A 20,396-nucleotide genomic window follows, 5' to 3' on the forward strand; every position below is an offset into this window, starting at 1 on the left:
TGTGTATTCTGCAGCACCTAGGCTCTTAATACATTCATCTCAGCAATTAAAGAGCCCACGCATGTAGATAGTTAACAGTTATGATCTTCCAGCCTCTTCTGAGAAACAAGAGCTGATCCCTTATTTTCTTTTCGAAGTTGGCACTTGGCCGCTATCATCCTGTTAAGTTCAAAGATGCGTCTTTTCTGAGGGGTTTAGGGAAGAACGTCATTTGCGGTCGCTCACGTCTTTTATTTCTAGAGGGTTCATTATAGCCCTCGAACCCTACGCTTCTGGCGAAAGCAAACGATGTTGATCACGCGACTTCCGTCGTCAATGGCAAGCAACTTGAACTCTAATTATGCATTAATGACTTTATTATAACTTCATCATGGTTAAACTGGAGATTCTGCATGTACCGAAGCTTTCGAAGCTCCGTTTCGGTCTCCGTACCATGACCTCCCATCATAAGTATTCACATCATGACTGACCTGATAGGACTTCGACACAACAATATCAGCCATCCTCACAGTCTTGGAAACAATCGATTCCTGACTCCCCCTAACACTCGGTTTTGATCCCTCATTAATACTCGGCGTAAGTTCATACGGCCCCGAAATATCCTGTGTAAGCGTCCTATTACCGCCCCTCGTCCCATGAGTCGTCGTCCGATACGACGAAGTAATCTCACTCGGAGCATTACCGTTCCAAAAAGACTTGGAGAAGATCGGTCTCAGAATGGGAATGTTGACGGTGAGGATTCCAACGATGGTCTCTCGAACGCCCCATGCGTTGATTGTTAGTGCAGACGGGTTTGCGGAGAGGGTGAGGACGACGCGGGTTATAGCTGCTGCGATTACGAATGCTCCTGAGGAGAGAAGGAGACCGATGACGAGTTTTCTGTGGATGTTAGAAGGGGTTTTGGGGGCGGGAAGGGGAGAGACGGACTTGCGGAAGGGGACTTGGAGTTTCCACAGGAGAGGCATTGGAATTCCGAGGATAAGAGCGTCGGTGCTAGAGAGTTAGAAATGTTGATAGAAGTGAGAGGGTTGACGTACAGGACGTTTAGGATTGTTGTTACAAGAAAGTTCTGCATTTTGAAGGAGCATTTCTCTGTAAGAGTTGTTAGTTTACTTAGTCACTATCCTGTAGCTGAGCACGACAAACCTCCGGGATCGGGCACAACCCTGTAGTAGCGTCAGCCTAACTCATCTACACAAGTATTGAGACTTACTGCCAGTTCTTCTGGGTAGGAAAACATCCAAACGTAATCTGCATATAATCAGCTCTGCCCTCAACCCCAAACTTGACCGAGAGCTCGCTTACTGTGAGGAAGACAGCAAGGTAAGACACAGCACACAAGACCGACACAGTCTTGACAAACATATTATGCCACGTTCCAATCGTCATTCTCGAAAAGAAGCATAGCATTGTTCCCTTGAGAGACCAAATAAGCGCTGTGTATGCGTACCAAGCTGCAAGTTCGAGTTTAGAACCCGTTTCGTATTCGTGGATCTCATCTTTCGTCAGAGCTTTCGGATGTGAGTTTGCAATTCTTTGTAAGGAATCGGGAGAACTGACTGTGTGTCTTTGCGGCGACGCCAGCTTCGATGTTGGTGCCGAGGTAGTCTGTAGAGTTAGACAGGAGATGGGAGATGTAAGTCATGGGGTCTTACAGATGAGATGTACTGTAAATGCATCGACAGCGTAGAATATGAGAACAAGAACAGAAAAGAAATCATCGCCTTGTAACCCCCTCCATCCAACGGTCTTGAAGCGAACTGCAAAGCGCGAGAAAAGAATAAGCGTGCCGAAGACATAAAGCGTCCACGACTCAATAATGAACTAATCACATCAGCCACTTCCAACAGTAATAACCAAAGCAACATACCGACGGCCTATCTTCAATCTGAGGCATATTTTACAACTAAACTGACAAGAACACAACAGAGCAGAGCAGGGGGACACCCGAACATGCAGGAAACACCTCCACCTTTATTACAGAAGCTAAAGCTGCATGAACTACAAGCTAACACAAATGCCCCTATCACATCGGATCCAAGCGGCTTTGAAGATTCGCCGCTGCATATGACTAGACCCCGGAAGGGAATAGGGCTGACACCCGAACCTGAGATAGATTTGTTTCACCCACTGTTCTGTCCGTGTAATACTTGACTTAGACAACATTTCTGTACTGTTTCTCATAAATTAAATGCTTATTCTTAATAGATATCTTCCGAAACAGTGCTTGTTTCACGAGTGAAGGAAACAAATTCCTTACGATTTCGAAGTGCCGATCACTTTCGGGATTGACGAGTCATGGATCTCCGCTCGGGAATCTAGATCGCGGGAGAAAGCGGAGAATAATACGATCGATTCATGATGATCGATCACTTTGACTCGATAAGCTTCTCAATTGAGTTATCTTCGCATGGTCGACATACTCGAATGGGTAATCACGAGAATTCTTGCTAAACTTGTTTGCCTCATTGAACAATTGACTTCACTAACCCCATGATCTTTACATATAATGCAATTTACCACAGCGAAGCCTGCAAAAAGTGTCTTGTCAAGAGTCACCAAGATCTTGACTCGACCATTCTGACACTTTAACCTCATAGCCAAACTCTAGATAAATTGCACCACGTTTCATATGTAGACCGTCTTGAACTCAATTGGTCTCCTTTCAGCCTCTGAGAAGTGGCTTGGTCTAGATCGATGGATCTCTAATTTTCTTTGGGGTCTGTGGCTTGACTAGCTGGTTAGACAACCCGCCTTTGCCGAGCGGTGATGCGGGAGGCGGGCCGATGACGAATTTACGTACGGATGGTTTGTATTTGTGGCGATGCATCTGGAGGGAGGAGATTTGCGGATCGGGGAACGAAATTATTTTCCTTCCCAGAGTAGGTAGAGAAAGTCCTTCCAGATTAGATGGCTTAGTTCTCCAACACTGCTCTAGTCAAGGGGCCTCAGTCCAGTTAGCAGGATTTAATAATTAATAATTAAGGATAATTCAACTGTAAGAAACGCGGCTTTATCTAATCTCTGAATCATAGACATGTTGCGATGATTTGATAAGGAGTAAATCCCAGTGAAGTGTATTATTCATGCAATAAAAATACGGTTAAAATATAACTCATCAATTTGAATGCGTCTTAGCTACAAGGCCATAACAAAAGAATTTCGTAGACCTTCATGCAATATATAGACCCTAAACAGTCAGCTCACCATCCAGGAACCAACTCAACATTCAACTTCCACCCCGAAAGAATCTTAAACAGTGTCAACGCAAAATCATCACCTATCTCCCTTCCCTCATCCGACCCATTCTGCAAGTCGACAGGAGTAAACCTATACCGTCCAACAAGACTAGCAACAAAACACGACAGTTGATCTCTAGCATACTGCTCGCCGACGCAACGCCGCGGACCACCGCCAAACGTCAGAAACGAGTACGCGTGGTCCGCTCCGCCGCTGGGATTATCCAGCCATCGCGATGGATTGAACATCCGCGCATCAGGTCCCCAGTGTGCAGGATCACGGTTCAATGCCCATGGCGAAAAGACAATCTTTGTTCCTTTGCGTATTCGCTCTCCTGCAAGAGTGATATCCTGCGTTGGCTCGCGCCAGAGGAGGGTGTTAATGGAGTGGTATCGCAGGACCTCGTTCGTAACAGCGTTGAGATATTTCAGGCTGTGCAGTTGAGACTGGCTAACTTCTGATCGAGACGAGACTATGTGCTCCCTGATCTCCGCTCGGAGACGGTCTTGCATATCGGGGTGTCTGGAGAGCAGGTGGATGGCCCAGCATGTAGAACCAGCCACGGTCTCTGTCGCAGCGGCAAAGAAGTGAACGGTCTGTTCAACCAAGTCCTGATGCAAGAAGTGCCCAGTCTGCATAAGCAGCGTGAGCATATCAGGATCCGGGCTTCCCACATATTTCTCAATATTCCGCTCGTGGTCTGTTGTTATATCCTCGGCCGTAGCACGAACCAAAGCCATGATACTGTCAATGGTCTTGACCGCTCGCAGAGGTAGCTTCAGTGCGATCTGAGGTCCGATGAGGGAGGCAGCACGGAGGGTAGTCTGGCCTCGCTTCGTGGTCTTGAACATCTCAATGTAGGCTTTGCCAAAGCGAACCTTTGGATCTGAAGAGCCTTTAGTGCTCTGCCCTGATGTGACTCTCTGGAGGGTCTGGAACTCGGTGCTGAAGCCGAAACGACCGATAATGTCGATACTTGCCGCAGAGACTAGTTCGATGATGCCCACAACGCCGTGGGGGGCAAATGGTTCCCTCTTTATGTGTTGCGGGAGTAAATCAATGGCGTCGATGGCCAAGGTCCAGATAGTAGGGAACCACTTCTTCATCTGAGCAGGGCTAAACACCGGATTAAACCTTTTGCGAGCCTGTCTGTGTTGATCTCCCTCCTGGATCAGCAATCCGTGGCCAGCGATGTTATTCGCCAGGATCCACTGAAGCTCAGGCTTGATAGTCTTGTAAGCATTTGATGATAGCAACTCCTGTGCGGCTTCAGGGGAGGCAACATAGATGCGCTCCTCGTTGAAGACTCCCATGTATCTGATGAGTCCCTGGTGCGGGAGCTCATCCATCCATGTTTCTATCTCAGAGACCTTGGGCTCGTGTATGAGACGGAATAGAAAGGGGCCTTGCTTGGGAGAGGGGAGATGCTTGAGGGGGCTGAAGTGTGGTTTGATAAAGAGACGGTTGATGCAGTGTAGTACTGTAGCTACTATAGCGAGGATGGGGAATATCCATGACGGTTTAGTGAGGTATGTTGATAGTGACATTGTAGAGGGGCAGACTGGGTGGAATATCTGTGCTGAGTTCTCTCCTTACAATGGTCAGGATATCAGGAGTGAGAGGCAGTGGACATATCATTTTATGTACACTTAAATGGCGGAAGTGAGCAAACACCAGGACGAATCTGCCGAGAGTCGGACATCTTCCTTCAGGCCTCTATGATCTTAGTCTGTCGCTGATCTACATCTGAGAATGGTAAAGGTTGAGTAAGCGTCTCAAAGGACTCGTAGTTCGCCTTATAAACGGCGACCTACATGAGGACTACGATGAATCTGGTCACAATAACCTAAAAAGGTCAGTCCAGATCACATTCACTTGTTGATCAGAGGTAAAGACGTCCCCTGACGTCAAGGTATATGCTCGATTTTACAAAAGCGACAAGATCGTCTCCCAGGGCCCGTCTCACCATGAAGATACAGCCCGGAGGTTCACCGAGATCTGATTCCATCCACGAAAGAGAGATGGTTCACCATCCCATAGGGCCAGTACTAAACCGGTCATGAAACCCTCGGTCGAGGTTACATCTCGCTTACGACCCCAGATTACGGGATTTGTCGGTTCCCCATGAAAGGGTAGTCCCTAGCGTTGTAACTCGGGAAATCCGGGGTAGCTGGGCAGCTTAAAGAGTCATATGCAAATACCTTAACTTTGAGACGATTATCTCATGGGTATCAAGCTGTTATTCATTAACTCCCAACTCCACTCTTCTCGTTTCACATTCCATATCAACATGCACAATCAAACTACCAACGATATCGAGAACTCCATCTCTCTTGATGACCCTCAAAGTCCACCCTCCATCCCCGATGGCCTCAAAGAAGAGGACAGACCCGTCAACTGGCTCTCCTCCAAAAAATGGTCTATCGTAGTCAGCACCTCTCTCGCAACCTTTGTCGTCTCCTTCGGCAGCAGCGTCTACTCAGCTGCCATCCCACACATCCAAGCCCGATTCAGCGTCTCACCCGACACCGCCCTACTAGGCATCACACTCTACGTTATCGGCTTCGCCCTTGGTCCGATGGCATGGGGTCCCGCGTCGGAACTGTACGGCAAGCGACGACCCCTGTTTCTCGGCTACGCTGTCTTCTGCATCTGCCAAATCCCCTGTGCACTCGCGCAAAACATGCCTCTACTCTTGGCGTTTCGATTCCTCTCCGGTCTAGCTGGTTCTTCGAGCTTGGCGATTCTGGGGGGTATGTATGTCGACTTCCTCAGCAGACCTGCGGAGCGAGGAATTTCCACGGCGGTTTTCAGCGTTGCGACTTTTTGCGGACCGACTGTTGGACCTATTGTTGGAAATCTTGCGACACTCAAGCTAGGCTGGCGATGGACGGCGTGGCTCACTCTGATAGGAGGTCTCGTCTTTGGGAGCGTCGCGTTTCTGCTGACTCCTGAAACGTCCGAGGTGGTGATACTGCGCCAAAGATCTAAGGGGAATACCTCGGTTACCCCATCTCGGATATATCGTCCAGAACGGGGTATATCGATATACCTACAGAGCTACCTCACAAAGCCAGTCAGGATGTTTGTGCGTGAGCCAATAGTAAGTCAGCTATCCCAGCATTCGGAAACCTTATTGATGATCTGCAGCTTATCTTCTTCACCATCTACATGAGCCTCGCTTATGGAATTATATACCTCACGTTTACTATGTACCCTTTTGCATTTGTCACAGTCCGCGGATGGTCCCGTATGGACGGAAGTCTTCCGTTTGTTGGGATGACCATAGGGGTGATCCTGGCGTGCATAGGGATTGCTCTGCACAGCATCTACTACATCCAGCAGAGCCGAGTTCATGTGCCGGAACGACGTCTGCCGCCCATGATTGCCGGGTCCATCTTCTTATCCGCAGGTATACACACCAAACTGCCCTATCTTTAAATCCCGGTCTTACATATTTCAGGCATATTCTGGTTCGGTTGGACTTCGAGCACATCAGTTCATTGGCTGGCACAAGCTGCTGCTGGGGTCTTCCTTGGTAGCGGCTCCATCCTGGTCTTGATGTCTGGCGTGGTCTACCTGATTGAGGTATATCTCGTGCACGCCAATAGTGCCCTGGCCATTAATAATTTCCTACGTTGTGTGATAGCGGCTACCTTTCCGTTGTATGCTACAGACTTGTTAGTGGATGCGGGGCTGGGTGTTGGTGGTTCGGTTATTGGCTCCATCTGTCTCGCCCTCTCACCTGTTGCTTTTCTTTTCTGGCGATATGGTCGCACTATCAGGCAGTGGTCAAAGTTTATGGAGGATTGAATGTACTCCGAATTCTCTGCTTGTAGAATTATGTGAAATAGAGTATTATTGATTGCTTAGCTCGCGTGCCCCAGGTCGAGCGAGGGTACGGTGTCTTGACGCTTTGAGGAGTCGTGGACAAGCACGGTAGTTTGATGAGGAGAGTTGAACAATTCTATGAGAGCCTTTGTCATTTCGGGCACCGTAAGACTGCAATGGGGGGGTCGCCAATTTCTCACCGCCTGGCAAGACAGACTTTGCAATCAGGCTCTCAGTGAGGCTCACTCTGCAGCCCAAGCTACCAACGTCAACCTGGTCCCCCATCAGCCGATCTGAGAAAATATTGCTTACTTTCTGTTGTATTATCTATAACAGTTTCGTATTTCGAGAAATCTGATTACTAAGGCGTGGTTGGTATGCATCATGTAGATAATTCAGCCATAAATGCTGATGTATTTCTATTTTTTGACACCTGCACGGTTCTACTGTAGAAAACCAGAGACATCCATTCTCATATTCCCATCACTGTCTGTATATCACAGCCTTTCCTTATGCCCCCGAATATCCATAAAGTAAAAGTGAATGGCCAAAGGACCTAACCTTGTTTCTCTGAGCATGTCATGGCTAGAATCTTTGTTCACTCCTCCTCTTAACCAAGAAGTCGAGAAACTTATCAAAATTCGCTCTATCACCAACCCAGAAATCGACACGTCGACCATACATTACCTGCTCCAAATCCAACTTTACTTTCAACTCCTCTATCGTCAATCCCCTCTGATTACTAGAATTATTCCCGAGTACTATAAGTGAGACACCAGAAAGCATGGGCTGGCTCATTAGCATCAGAATCTGTCGATGGACTTGGGGTAAAAGCTCTGCATCTCCTGTGTCCACTACAAACACGACGCCGTCGACTCCTCGCGAGTATTTCCCCCAGTTCAGTCGCCAGTCAACATCTTCACTAAGATCCCAGATCTTCGCAATGGTCCCATTTCGCTGTATACGTGCAGTGATAAATCCGACGATGGACATTGAAGCCGTGGCTGAATCGTGGTTTGAGATGCCACGGAGGAGATCTGATTTACCGCAACCTGGTAGTCCGACCATTGTGAACTGCATTTCGGAATGGCTGAAAAGCCTTGACACCCAATCATATGCTCGCTTTATAATTTTGTCTGTGGCCCTTGAAGCTCTGTTCTCGCGGTGTCTTTGAGCCGTTACGTCCCTAACTCGGGAATGTGTGCTCGGAGGATCCTGATCTGAAACCGTCTTCCGACCTGACGCCAGCTCAATTTCATCAAGTGTCGGCAGGCCTCCAGCTCCTTTCAGATAGTTGACATGTTCTATCATACTCATCGGGGTACCAAACATAGCTGTCCAATCATCGGTCCATGTAGGGGAGCGAATGAGGTCGATGTTTCGCCCCGTACACATTATCAGGTTTGTAAGGAAGTCGGCGAGATGGTTTCTGGAATACCTCGGTAGGAACTTGTCCCCTTTGTCTGTATGCTTCATAAAGCCCTGTAACATGGCTGTTACTTGTGGTCCCTCAGTTGACTGAGATATCACTCCTGGATCCAAAGCTTTTCGCGCAAGACTAACTGCCAGGCGATGCTCGTGACTGAAATAGTAGTGCTTGGCAAGATTTGCTAGCTGCCCAAATGGTGATGCTATCTTGACATCCAGTTTCTTCTGATTCTGAATATCCTGGAAGATATCCACAAGAGGTTGTATCAATACGTCATCTGATGTGACAGCCATGATATGGCCATAGGCGGTGCGGTTGTTGATATTCACGACCCAAGCACCGGAATCTCCTCGTTGTAGTTCTGATATGATAGTCAGAGTCTCACCCATATCTTGTCAGGAATGCCAAACACTTACTGCATCCCAAGGCGGGCTTATGTTTTGCTTTCCAAGGCCGTATCCAAACCCCTGAAGGGAGCATCAAATCGACCGGTCTCTTTGTGAGGTCAAGCTTGTTCAATCCGCCTCGCCCTCCACAAACAAGAACTTCGCAGGCCTCTGGCTCCGAAGCCGCTCGGCTCAAGAAGACCACGTCATTCAGAATGTCCTCGAGAGGCTGTTCACCCAGCGTCACTAGTCTCTCATCAATGCAGTTTGGCGGAACGAGCTGATCGGCCAATCGCAACAAGGACCAATCAGTTCCAATGTGTAGTACTTTGCCTAGGGGACCAGTATCAGATCTATCAGAAGCCGTACTAGCGGCAGCCTTGTCATCCAGTAGTTGCTCAGTTGGTCTTTGGTGGGTAGAGACCGTGTCTACCACGAGCGGCGGAGGAATATCATCCCCGTATTCGTCTTCATCAAGTTTGACGTCGAGCATAGAGAAGAAGCTCTTGATCCGAGATGAGGCATCAACTGTGTCATTAGAACGGTGGCTGGTGGTGAGAGCCAAATACTCATCGCTGCTTTCGATAACGCCGCCGATAGTACTGATTCGGCGGTTATTCCCCGTACCGATGGCGACGAGTGCACCGCAAAGAGTGCCTGGATTGGCGTTCAGTGTCTCAACCTCGACGCCCTCGTCTGCCAGGAATCCGATCTGCTGTACAACATAGCATACAGGCATAGGAGGGCGATATCTTATGCGAAACAAGGCCGCGTGTAAAAACATCACCTCTCCCTCGTTGTACAGTCCTGTGAATTGGATGAAAGGGACAGGGAGATCTTGGCTTTCTCTACCCATTTTAGAGGCTAACGCACGCTGAGGCATCAGCATTCTGCTGACCTTGCGAAAATGACCCAAGGGATTCTTCTCTGGAGGTGCATTGCGGAGATAGTCGATGTATTTCTCATATTGGGTCTCAGCCTCGCCATCAGGAAACTCGTCGACTGTTATAACTTGAAGATCATGAACAGAAGTACGTTCAACCCCAAACAGGCGGAGCAGCTTATTGCCACGCTTTACCTGTACGGTTCTTTTTGCTTTTGGAACCGGATGACTTTTCCCTTCCGTGGAATAATTCGTATCTGTCGCAACATCATCAGGGGGGTTCGATGATTGACTTTTCTTCGCGCCGTTGGATAGCCGAAATGAGCGAGGGATCTTAGATCCTGATGGTGAAGTCGTGCTCCTCTGAGCTGATCGCGAAAGCTGAGGAGCGACTGGATCCTGTTCTAAGGAAAACTCTGTTCCCGCGTCTGCAATTCCACCATCTTGGTGCGTGTGATGAGGCAGCATGACTTAGCGAAAAGCCAGTTTGCCTACTGTTTGAATTCGCAAACGGTCTCTGAGATGAGGGGAATTGAAAACAAGGCTGCAGGACAAGGCGTTGTGAGATCAAACGGCACCGCCACCGCCATATATGCATGTCTCATGTGACCCCCATGCATAATACCAGAGCCTGATCTTCTACCACCGCCTTTATTTCTCAGTCCTTAGGTATTTTTATTTCTCTAAGCATGATTTCTGTACCTAATGCTAGTAGTGTTATCCAGACCGAGCTGGATCCAATAGCTAAGAGACGGCGCATAGCTCAGAGGCTCTGGGGCTTGGATTTACAAAGCTCCAGCCGCGTGGATCAGCTCAGTGCTTACTTCGACCATTTCCGAGACCAGGCTGGCCAGCTCAACGTTTCGATGGACGATGTATTCACCGCAGCCGACATTCTGAAGAACAAACCTGACTCTACGCGACAGTATTTGAGAAATACTATGACCTCAGCATTAAACCATGGCCAAAGCACCAAGGATACTACGACGAGCCACGTACCGCATAACAGTGCGGTACCTGGACCTCAAAATATCACAGTCAGGGACAGCGTAATAGAAGAAACTATTGTTGCCACCATAAGAGTGATGCTAGCAGTAAATATCAACCTTGACTCAAGGACAGTATTTCTGGCGACACTTGGTCTTAACTGGGGCGAAAGCCAATCTTTAACAAGTTTCATAAAAGAGACCTTCCCAAAGCACGCCTATAATGATGAGCCCCATACACCCTTCATGGCGAGTCGACTTCGCGCACGTTACCTAGAGGACCACGCCGACGTTCAACTTGAGTGGACTCATCACCTTCCTGATCATCTGGTGTTGAACATAGGCAGCCAGACCAAAACCCTGCGAGTTTTCGACCTCGTGTCACTCCTTGAGATGACATACGAGGTGATGAAAGACGAACCATGGGAGACATCTGTTGAAGATAGCTTAAAGCGGTATGTACAAACAAATTGACAATCTGGATTTGACTGATCTATAAAAGAGGATGTTACACCCCAACATTCCTTTATGAAACTCTACAGACTATTCGACTGCTGTTCCCACCACAAGACCAACAATGGCTCGATCGGAAAATCGAATTTAACTCCCGCTGGTATCGCTGGAGAGGCAACGATGTCCGACTAGTAGATCAAAGAATATCAGCGCCGCTTAAGTGCCACCATGGGGAGACTGTGTACGAGAGGCCACTTACTACACGGCGAGAGCTCTTTGAGAGATATCCTCACTGGGCAATTCGCTTGCATAGTTTATATGCTGAGTCTGAAGATCCTGCACCTGTTTCTCGACCGGGACGATGGGCGCAGCGTAGAAGATCCCCTAGACATGCGTTTTGGTTGACTTTTGTTGCATTGGTAGCAGCGGCACTGTTTGGGATTGTAGCGACTATAATTGGAGCGATACAGGTTTGGATATCGTGGTGTCAGTGGAAAGGTCAAGGTTCCTCCATTTGTTGACTGGATGAATAAGATTCACACAGACATTGGAATTCATGGTGCAAAAACTTAAAATATACTTGTGAATCTTTCAGTGTCTTCGTTTTCATAAGACTGAAATTTTAATTTACTAGCTCAGCACTATTCAATGATTAGCGAGAGGGGAGAGGGTTTTGTTCGAGGTAAGGCGCGTGGTGCGAGCATCATTTATCAGGTACATTGACTAAAATGACACTCCCAAAACATGATTCCGGAGAGACTTTTGTTCTTGATGCGTGTCTAATTTGTCTGCTGAAGCTGCTTTCGATACGTATCCAAATCAACAACAGACCAAACCCAGTGTATCTTGCCTGCATCAAGCCAATACATGACATGCTCATGGAACTTGACACTCTTCCCATTTGGTTCAGCACCAGCCCACGTCTTGACAGGAACACCGGTAAACTCCAATCTGGCCGCAACTCTCCCTGCATCCTTATCGACGATGACATCTTGAATGTCAAAGTACAGCCCTTGAATTGCACTTTGACTCTCTGAAATCAGAGATATGTACTCTGCGATGGTCTTTTTCACGGTATTATGCGTTACTACTGGCTGACAAAACTTGTCAAACTTTGCCTCCATAGTCTTGTCGTTGATGCTCTTGATGTACTCGCGGTACAGTGTTGCAAGGTCAAGAGAAGTAGGTTTTAGTTCTTCCAGCGGCGAAGGAGTTGCAGTTTGTTTTGCCGAGCGAGAGTCGCCATCTTTGAGTCGTTTGAGAGTTACCAAGCGACCATCTACAAACCAGGTGAGGATGATCTCCTGATACTCGCACCGTTCGCCATCCGGTAGCGTTTCAGTTTTGATGACTCTTGCGGCAACGGCTTGGGCGTTGACATCCACCACACAGCTATCAAGTTCTACCGAGACTCCAGTGGCAGAACGTAGGTTTGCGATTAAGTTATCGCGCTGTTGAGAGGTTGTATCGATCAACATACTCGGCTGGAACAAGGATTCTAGAGTTTCCCAGTTCGTCTCATTTCGAGCGTCCAGGATAGATTTTAGGAGATTGATAAGCTCAGGTCGCGATTTTAAAGAAGACATGATGGAGATATGACAATATAATTTGGTGGTCTGTTGCAAGAAGCAAGGTGCTCACTGTCTCCGATGAAGTGGAGGTTGCATTTATACCTGGCTTGGGTCGTTGACAATAGCGCCCTTCGAGGATCCTTCAGCATTAGTCATCAAAACTCTGGCTTGGCGATGCCATAACATCAGTTCGTGTTCGATAATGTTCAACTCAGAGGTTCCATTCCTTCCCAGCGAACCTGGTAATGAGTCTAATCAAGTAAAACAAGAAGCTTCGCTGGTGCAAACCGGATATACGGTAACTAACAGTAGTTAGATGAGAACTTGTCCAATCCGACTGATCGACAACTGCATCACGGACCACAGAGATACATGAAATCTTTGTAGCTTTCACATGGTAATGATAATCATCACACGTACTTACTCTTGCGAAGGTCCCATTGATAACAGGCAAAGGATAGGAATTGGTTTGTATTGCAGAGGTGGGCTTGCCGGAGTGTAATGGTATCTATACCCTTTGCGAATAAGTAAAGGGTGGGAAGATCTGAGTTGCTACGCGGCCTCTTCCTTAATATCATATTTCATAATATATTCAACAGATATAACAAGGCCAATGCTATTCAAAGATATAATACTGTTCTTTCTTAGATAGCGACGTTCTGCTCAGAGTTCTCAACCTGCATTATAGTAGCTGGACCGAAGACCCTTTCCTAAGATGCAATGCAAAAGCTGAACAGCTGGAGAGGAGCCGCTCAAACGTCGACTTGAATCAGTTGACAAGACCGGGAGTCTGGGCCATTGCCCACGGTGTCCAGCTAAGAACCAACTGCACCACGATCAATTTGACTTACGCCACGAAGCCTGAATGTCATCTTGCAGGCAACTTGATATTCGAGGCTTTGAGTCTGATCATTGTCCAATCCAGACAACTGTCTATCTACGACCGACAGAAGACACCGCGACCATCCTCATGTATAGCAAGGCAAAGCAGGAAAAGCTCACACGAGCAGTGGAATCGAAGCGCAAACATTTAGAGTCGATGCTTTTGCGCTATCCGGATGAGATTAACGAAGCCATGGACGTTCTGCATTCATCGATTTCTGGGCTTCTCAGATCTTTAATGCCTCCTTTGTGGCGTACACGCAGATCTCGGCACAACAGAGTCTACAATAAGGTTGTCCATGAGGCCATGAAGCGCGACAAAAGGGCATTAGACAAATATCGTCGAACTCCAACAACCTTACGGGATTTGCCGCCTGTCAAGAATATTCGAGCGGAAGAGAAAGCCCAAAGACTTGCCTGTGGTATCAGAGTTGCACGACGAGCCAGGAATACACGAAGACACTGACGGTGAAGCGCGTTGTATGATCAATGCCATCGTGAGGCCAGCATTGATCCTTGCGATCTCCCTCGAAGGTATGACACTAGATACTGAATCGAAGCACCAAGTTTTGGCTCTTCATCTCGGGATGGGATGGATGGTTGGAGCAGACGGTGAATCGGAGGGAACATCTGGCGTGGATCGAACCGGAATCACGTTGGGCTCGTTGAGCAAGGTAGGATAGTAGAAAAGCTGGAGGATCCGAACGGTGGAGAAGGTGAGTTGTTGTCGAAGACCAACCCTGGAGGGATGCTTCTTGAGTCAACGGAAAAGAGTGCCTCGCATTGAAGGTGCCTCTCTCACGTCCCGTAAGGGACTTGAGGATAAGTAACGGAACGTGACATGTAGGGAAGTCGGTAATTGCCAACAAATGCATTTGTCTTCTGTTATAAACCTAGAGTACGATTCCTCGAATGCGACACGCGCGTAAATATCAGCCTGGAATTTAATGATCAAACGCTGGAACCAACCAATGCCCGACGGGGACAAACTCCCAGTGACTACAGGCACTATTAGTGGCGAATGCCGTGGAATTCTGGTCTCCAGTGGATTAGAGAGGTCTTTGCGTCGATCAAATTTAGTGGATGGTGCACTATCTTCGGGGCGTTGGCTGCCCCATAGTCGCTTAAACTCAGCGCCCAGAGTCCCCAGCCTCACCAACAAACAGTGATGATGGTAAATGTGAGCAGAAGCCCGAATCATCACCGCCGTCAATCACAGCGTTAAGAACTGTAATCCACGCCTCACTTCTAATCCCAATATACTTTACCGACGAGACTTGCACGGGTTACATAGAACAGATAACAATACAAATGGCTTCGTGCAAATTGCCGTTCACAATCGCTGTATCTCAGATGTCGAGGCATTATTCAGTGTCTCTCACTGCACCCACCAGAAGCTGACCAATCCAAAGCCCAGCATTGGAAAATTTGCCCCATCAACCTCGACACTCGCTCAGCCAAAATACCAGTAACACTGACTGATTGACTGCCCTGTCAACGTACGGACGTCACCACCACTTGACTCATCGACGATGAAGAAGTCAATAGCATGCGGCGCATGTCGCTCCTCCAAGCGCAAAGTGCTCCTCTCCCCTCCCCATCCCTCTCACAGCAACTGACTCACCCTTCTCAGTGCATTCACTCAGGCGGTCCGCCCTGCACGCGCTGTCGCGACCGCGGCGACGAGTGCGTCTTCCCGCCCAAGGGCACATCCTTCATCTTCCGCCGGAGCCGTCTCGAGCGTCATCGGGATGAACTCGGAGCCGGGGCTGGGAGCCGGGCTGACTCGGAGCTCATCCGGGCCGGGAACTTGGCCACCACAGACCCATTCGGCTTCCTGACGGATGAGGTCAAGAATAGTTATCTGCGCTGCTCGTACAAGTGGTCGTTTCATCATATTCCGAATCTCCTCATTGCTATTCGTGAGAGGAGGTTGGATCCTTTGCTGGTTTGGGCGATGCTGGCTATCACTGTGAGGTGCGGCATATGATTCCTTCGCTTATCGTCTCACTCACATGTCGCAGGTTCTCGCAGGCTGCACCGCCGGGGTATGCGACACAGGTCGAAGCAAGCAATACATTCGCTGCTCATGCGCGGTCGCTTGTTTTGTCGCTTGTGGACCAACCGACCGTCCATCGCGCTCAGGTTCTTCTCATGCTGACTGGGCATTCCTGGGGCGCTGGCGAGGGTAGAAGAGCATGGGTTTATCTCGGTATGGCAGTGCGCATGGCCCAAGTCCTCGGGCTGTTTGAAGAACCACCACCAGCGACAACTCGAGAGGACTTTATCGACGCTGAAGAGAGGCGTCGCACCGCATGGACATGCTTCCTGATGGATAGTCTTCTCAGCGGAGGAAAGGGTCGCGACAGGATGTTGTCGGGTGATAAGATGCGGATACAACTCCCATGTGAGTCGGATAGCTTCAATTTCGGCCAGATCGTGCTGTGCGAAAGACTCGATGGCTCATTGCCGGACGGGTCCGCGATGGGTACTGTCCACGGCAGTCTAGGTATCGTAGCCAACAGCATGCGCGTCGCTGATGTCTGGGGCGCCGTCGCCAAATGGGCTTGTACACGGCACGACAACACTGTACCGCCATGGCAGCCTCAGTCCGAGTTCCAGATGCTGCTCTCCCGACTTGAGCTCTGGAAGAACTCATTGCCCGAACGGCTGCGATATGAACTCTTCCTCCTACGAGCGCACAGCGTGTCCAACCAAGGCCAAGCATATTGCTACATGCACTGCATCTACTTCATGAGCGTCATCTTCCTCTACCGATCTTACCTCCCTGAAGTTGAGATGCAAAAGGCCAGAGTTGGCGATAAGGATTGGGATCAGTGGTCAACGTGGTCAAGCAAAGAACTCGAGAAAGTGGCCGAGCAGGTGTGCGACATGCTGCAAGAGATCCGCGCCTTTGGCTTGTACTTTCTACGCGGCCTCGTTCCATGGATTGGCTTCACTATTTACACGGCCGTCGGAACGATGCTATACTTTTATCACTTCCCAAACCCCGGCGACACGGCGCATCAAGTTGAGAAGCGAAGGGAGCATATTGTCGAGGGCCTCTTGTTCCTCAAAGACATGCGACAAGCTTGGCCGATGGCTGACACCTGGGTAAGTCATCCGTCTCATGCCAGTAACTGTACTGACGGATCACAGCGCGAGAAGATCAAGGCGATGCAGATATTCTACAGCAACATCAAGGCCGACGGTGATCTCGCAGTAACACCCAGTGAACGACGAGAAATGCGCAACGCAATCATCGACTACGGCGCTCTCCAGCCCGATCCCGTCCGTCAGCCCGACGCCGAAAGCACCGACGAACAAGTACGTCACCCCATCGCTCTCATATTCATTTACTAACAATTCCCAGAGCGCTACAGACGGCGAAAATGACCAGGCCTCGTCAAACGTCGACTTTTCCTTCATCGCGCCCGCAGACATTGACCTGTTCGACACAGATTTTGCATTCGGCAGCAACATGTACGCGACGTTCGCCGACGCAACGCAGGGCTTCTGGGAGAGTTTCCCTGGAAGTATGGACATCGCGGGCGACATGGTCACAGAGAACTGAGTGGTTTTCTTACTGCCAAGCCGGGAAATGTTGTAGGGCGATCGGCACTGAGACCCATCGTAACCTCATGACAGTGAATGGTGGGTGAGCTGAGTTCCCCGCGATTGCATTCAGGCTAAATGCAATGTTAGCCATCACGACAGACCAGCAATTATAAAAAGTCACCACTCATTCACGATAATACCTAATTCTCACCTCAATCTCATTGCATCAGTCAAAATGCCACAGGCCACAAACCCCATCCTTCCGGGCTTCAATCCCGACCCGTCAATCTGCCGCGTCGGTGATGACTACTACATCGCTACATCCACCTTTGAGTGGTTCCCCGGCGTTCAGATCCATCACTCCAAAGACCTCGCCAACTGGACTCTCATCGTGCGTCCAGTGAACCGCAAGAGTCAGCTCGACATGCGCGGTGAGCCTGATAGCTGCGGTGTCTGGGCGCCCTGCCTGACGCACGATGGAGACAAGTTCTGGCTCGTGTACACGGACGTCAAGCGCAAGGACGGTTCGTTCAAGGATGCGCATAACTACATTATCACTGCGCCTGCTATCGAGGGGCCGTGGAGTGATCCTGTGTACGCTAATTCCTCTGGCTTTGATCCATCGCTGTTTCATGATGATGACGGTCGCAAATGGTTCAACAACATGACCTGGGATCATCGCGCTCGTCCTCATCTGTTCTCTGGTATCTTTCTTCAAGAGTTCGATCCTAAGCAGGGTAAACTAGTGGGGCCAAAGAAGAACATCTTCAAGGGTACAGATCTGGCTTATGTTGAGGGATCGCATTTGTATAAGCGCAATGGATGGTATTACCTCTCTACAGCAGAGGGCGGCACAGGCTATACCCATGCCATGACCCTCGCGCGATCACGAAACATCTGGGGTCCTTATGAAGTTCATCCCCAGAAACACGTCGTCACTTCAAAAGACGCACCCAACGCAGCGCTCCAAAGAGCTGGACACGCTGATATTGTGGATACACCCGATGGCAAGACCTACATCGTGCATTTGACCGGGCGCCCTGTTACCCAAAAGCGACGTTCAGTCTTGGGTCGAGAAACAGCTATTCAAGAAGCTTACTGGGGTGATGACGACTGGCTGTACATCAAGAACGGTCCCGTCCCAAGTCTTCATGTAGATCTCCCTGCTGCACGCGACGACACAGCGTACTGGGAAGAAAAGCGATATACTTTTACCGACAAACTCCATATTGACTTCCAATGGCTACGAACACCTGAACCAGAGCGCATCTTCAACATCAAGAACAACCAACTCAGTCTCATCGGTCGAGAGTCCGTCGGTTCATGGTTCGAACAAGCCCTCGTCGCGCGTCGTCAAACCCACTTCTCCTACGACGCCGAAACGGTGATAACCTACTCCCCCGAAGACGAGCGCCAATTCGCCGGTCTAACAGCCTACTACTGCCGCTTCAACTTCTTCTACCTAACCGTAACCGCCACCGCCGCCGGCCAACGCGAGCTACAAATCATCTCCTCCGAAGAGTCATTCCCAATAGGTCGTCTAGAGCGTCCCTTCGCCGAGCCCGTGGAAATTCCCAACGAGGGCAAGGTTCGACTTGCGGTTAGTGTTCGTGCGGGAAGCACACTTCAGTTTTACTACGCTCTTGAAGGGCAGGAGTTGAAGGAGATTGGACCTGTGTATGATGCTTCTATCCTGTCGGATGAGTGTGGAGGACATCCTAAGGATGGAAGTTTCACGGGTGCGTTTGTGGGCATGGCGTGTTCGGATGTTAATGGGCTTGCGAAGGAGGCGCAGTTTGATTACTTTGTTTATAGGCCTGTGCATGATAAGTTGGATCGATATGAGATATAGAGAAAACGAATAGTCAATTCGAACACAAAGATTTCAACTTATGAAATCTCGCCACATATAATGAACTCGGAAAACAAAACAACTCAGAGAATAAAACCGTTAGCTAGAGAATGAAGGACAGAATACCTTGAAGCCTATCGCAAGATTCACGGTCCTCGAACTTCTGAACCAACTACAAACCAAACGCCGTCTTCGCGCGCTGAAAGTACTCCAACCTCGGCTGGAGATCCGTCCCAACACACTCCTCAATATACTTCTGAAACCCCGTATCAACATCCGTCTTGAACGCCTGTCGAACATCCTCCTTACACTGCGTCTTCAAAAACCAAGGTCCACTTCCAAAGTTGTACTTATCAACCGTAACATCATCCAACAAATCCCCCAACTCCTGATCCGAAAGCCCCTCCACACTCTCAATACCCTGCCATCCCTTGGCCAGCTCGGGAATACTCTTCGCATAGAGAAGATTATAGTTCGGCATTTGCATATTCGCAGATCCTTGGCCTGGGCGTCCAGGGTAGTGATTCCGCTTGTACTGAAAGTCTCCTGACTCAAAAGCCATGAGAGCGAGAACAGCGGCGATTTCAGCGGGGGAGTAGATCTGCTGGGATTGGAAGCTGGAGACGATGAAGGGGGCTGCTTGGGTTGCTGTGCGGCATTCTTTGTTGCCGGTGGGACAGATTTTTGATTTGGGGGCTATAGCTTCGATGATGGGGACTGCAGACAGCGAAGCTGCTGAGAGGGAGGCCAAAGAGGCGATGAGAGAGAGGGTAGTGAATTTCATTGTGATGAATGTCGTGGTATCAAGAGCTGATAGTAGCTGGTTGGCGTTGAGTTGAGGCAAATGACCTGAAAGAGAGTGTGTTTAAGTAAAATCCACCAGGGATAGTCAATGCGAAAAGAACGTCTGTGAAACACAACGTATCACGAACAGAAAAAAAAAAGGAGTGAATAACCTCACAATCAATGGGAGTGAATAAGGATGCCAAGAACAAACACAGATTCAGGGAATAAGTCCCCTAGATATACATTTTTTCCCCAAGCACAATTCGTGTAGAAACAATCCCAGCCGCGTTACCCAATAACATTCCTTGTCGAGGCGCAGGCAAACAAATGGTGAAACAGATGAAATGTGAAACGAACTGCTTCCGACCAATTGATGGGATCTGCAGGGGTTGGAGTCGGAAAGCTCGGCATTGTTTTAGGGGTAATGGGGGAAAGGGGCTGTGATTGGCGCTAGTGCTACCTTGCGGTGACATAAAGGAATAGTCAATGCTCCGCAGTTAAAGGGTATGGGAGTGGTTGGTAAGTTTTGTCAGCTTGAG

General features: G+C 49.0%; 10 protein-coding genes across 10 annotated transcripts; 5 read left to right on the forward strand and 5 right to left on the reverse strand.

Annotated features, from left to right (window-relative positions):
- Positions 1-333: 333 nt before the first annotated feature.
- FOXG_20809 (uncharacterized protein) lies at positions 334-1,904 on the reverse strand. Its single transcript, XM_018401117.1, has 9 exons — positions 1,871-1,904; positions 1,656-1,824; positions 1,561-1,608; positions 1,306-1,511; positions 1,214-1,251; positions 1,147-1,166; positions 1,038-1,092; positions 928-993; positions 334-879 (listed from the first exon to the last, which is right to left on the reverse strand). Exons 1-9 carry the CDS (start codon positions 1,895-1,897, stop codon positions 375-377), a joined length of 1,134 nt encoding a protein of 377 aa, XP_018251432.1. The 5' UTR covers positions 1,898-1,904; the 3' UTR covers positions 334-374.
- A 1,299-nt stretch (positions 1,905-3,203) lies between these two features.
- FOXG_12902 (uncharacterized protein) lies at positions 3,204-4,787 on the reverse strand (the record flags this gene model as incomplete). The annotated part of the gene is made up of 1 exon (XM_018392840.1): positions 3,204-4,787. One exon carries the CDS (start codon positions 4,785-4,787, stop codon positions 3,204-3,206), a length of 1,584 nt encoding a protein of 527 aa, XP_018251433.1.
- A 743-nt stretch (positions 4,788-5,530) lies between these two features.
- Positions 5,531-7,053, forward strand: FOXG_12903 (uncharacterized protein; the record flags this gene model as incomplete). The annotated part of the gene is made up of 3 exons (XM_018392841.1): positions 5,531-6,343; positions 6,391-6,652; positions 6,704-7,053. The coding sequence occupies 3 exons, from the start codon at positions 5,531-5,533 to the stop codon at positions 7,051-7,053; spliced, it is 1,425 nt and encodes a 474-aa protein (XP_018251434.1).
- A 156-nt stretch (positions 7,054-7,209) lies between these two features.
- FOXG_20810 (uncharacterized protein) lies at positions 7,210-7,368 on the forward strand (the record flags this gene model as incomplete). Its single annotated transcript, XM_018401118.1, has 1 exon — positions 7,210-7,368. One exon carries the CDS (start codon positions 7,210-7,212, stop codon positions 7,366-7,368), a length of 159 nt encoding a protein of 52 aa, XP_018251435.1.
- A 92-nt stretch (positions 7,369-7,460) lies between these two features.
- FOXG_12904 (uncharacterized protein) lies at positions 7,461-10,298 on the reverse strand. The gene is made up of 2 exons (XM_018392842.1): positions 8,917-10,298; positions 7,461-8,861 (listed from the first exon to the last, which is right to left on the reverse strand). Exons 1-2 carry the CDS (start codon positions 10,235-10,237, stop codon positions 7,657-7,659), a joined length of 2,526 nt encoding a protein of 841 aa, XP_018251436.1. The 5' UTR covers positions 10,238-10,298; the 3' UTR covers positions 7,461-7,656.
- A 160-nt stretch (positions 10,299-10,458) lies between these two features.
- On the forward strand, positions 10,459-11,799 carry FOXG_20811 (uncharacterized protein; the record flags this gene model as incomplete). Its single annotated transcript, XM_018401119.1, has 2 exons — positions 10,459-11,210; positions 11,258-11,799. 2 exons carry the CDS (start codon positions 10,459-10,461, stop codon positions 11,727-11,729), a joined length of 1,224 nt encoding a protein of 407 aa, XP_018251437.1. The 3' UTR covers positions 11,730-11,799.
- Positions 11,800-11,987: 188 nt separating this feature from the next.
- FOXG_12905 (uncharacterized protein) lies at positions 11,988-12,851 on the reverse strand (the record flags this gene model as incomplete). The annotated part of the gene is made up of 1 exon (XM_018392843.1): positions 11,988-12,851. Exon 1 carries the CDS (start codon positions 12,792-12,794, stop codon positions 11,988-11,990), a length of 807 nt encoding a protein of 268 aa, XP_018251438.1. The 5' UTR covers positions 12,795-12,851.
- A 2,342-nt stretch (positions 12,852-15,193) lies between these two features.
- FOXG_12906 (uncharacterized protein) lies at positions 15,194-17,235 on the forward strand (the record flags this gene model as incomplete). Its single annotated transcript, XM_018392844.1, has 5 exons — positions 15,194-15,241; positions 15,295-15,638; positions 15,686-16,775; positions 16,821-16,988; positions 17,035-17,235. The coding sequence occupies 5 exons, from the start codon at positions 15,194-15,196 to the stop codon at positions 17,233-17,235; spliced, it is 1,851 nt and encodes a 616-aa protein (XP_018251439.1).
- Positions 17,236-17,454: 219 nt separating this feature from the next.
- FOXG_12907 (xylan 1,4-beta-xylosidase) lies at positions 17,455-19,071 on the forward strand (the record flags this gene model as incomplete). Its single annotated transcript, XM_018392845.1, has 1 exon — positions 17,455-19,071. The coding sequence occupies one exon, from the start codon at positions 17,455-17,457 to the stop codon at positions 19,069-19,071; it is 1,617 nt and encodes a 538-aa protein (XP_018251440.1).
- Positions 18,939-20,084, reverse strand: FOXG_12908 (uncharacterized protein). The gene has a single exon (XM_018392846.1). The coding sequence runs from the start codon at positions 19,853-19,855 to the stop codon at positions 19,244-19,246; it is 612 nt and encodes a 203-aa protein (XP_018251441.1). The 5' UTR covers positions 19,856-20,084; the 3' UTR covers positions 18,939-19,243.
- Positions 20,085-20,396: the final 312 nt, after the last annotated feature.

This window comes from Fusarium oxysporum, chromosome 9 (genome assembly GCF_000149955.1).
Source record: "Fusarium oxysporum f. sp. lycopersici 4287 chromosome 9, whole genome shotgun sequence".
In the NCBI taxonomy this organism is placed as follows: domain Eukaryota; kingdom Fungi; phylum Ascomycota; class Sordariomycetes; order Hypocreales; family Nectriaceae; genus Fusarium; species Fusarium oxysporum.

Bases quoted from the DNA above. Each gene is read 5' to 3' on its own strand.
- FOXG_20809 (XM_018401117.1), bottom strand. From the start codon at position 1,897: ATGCCTCAGATTGAAGATAGGCCGTCG. The intron at 1,825-1,870 runs GTATGTTGCTTT...TGATGTGATTAG, and splicing joins AGATTGAAGATAGGCCGTCG to TTCATTATTGAGTCGTGGAC. The intron at 1,167-1,213 runs GTAAGTCTCAAT...ACGCTACTACAG, and splicing joins CCTACCCAGAAGAACTGGCA to GGTTGTGCCCGATCCCGGAG.
- FOXG_12904 (XM_018392842.1), bottom strand. From the start codon at position 10,237: ATGCTGCCTCATCACACGCACCAAGATGGTGGAATTGCAGACGCGGGA. The intron at 8,862-8,916 runs GTAAGTGTTTGG...CTATCATATCAG, and splicing joins TAAGCCCGCCTTGGGATGCA to AACTACAACGAGGAGATTCC.
- FOXG_12908 (XM_018392846.1), bottom strand. From the start codon at position 19,855: ATGAAATTCACTACCCTCTCTCTCATCGCCTCTTTGGCCTCCCTCTCA.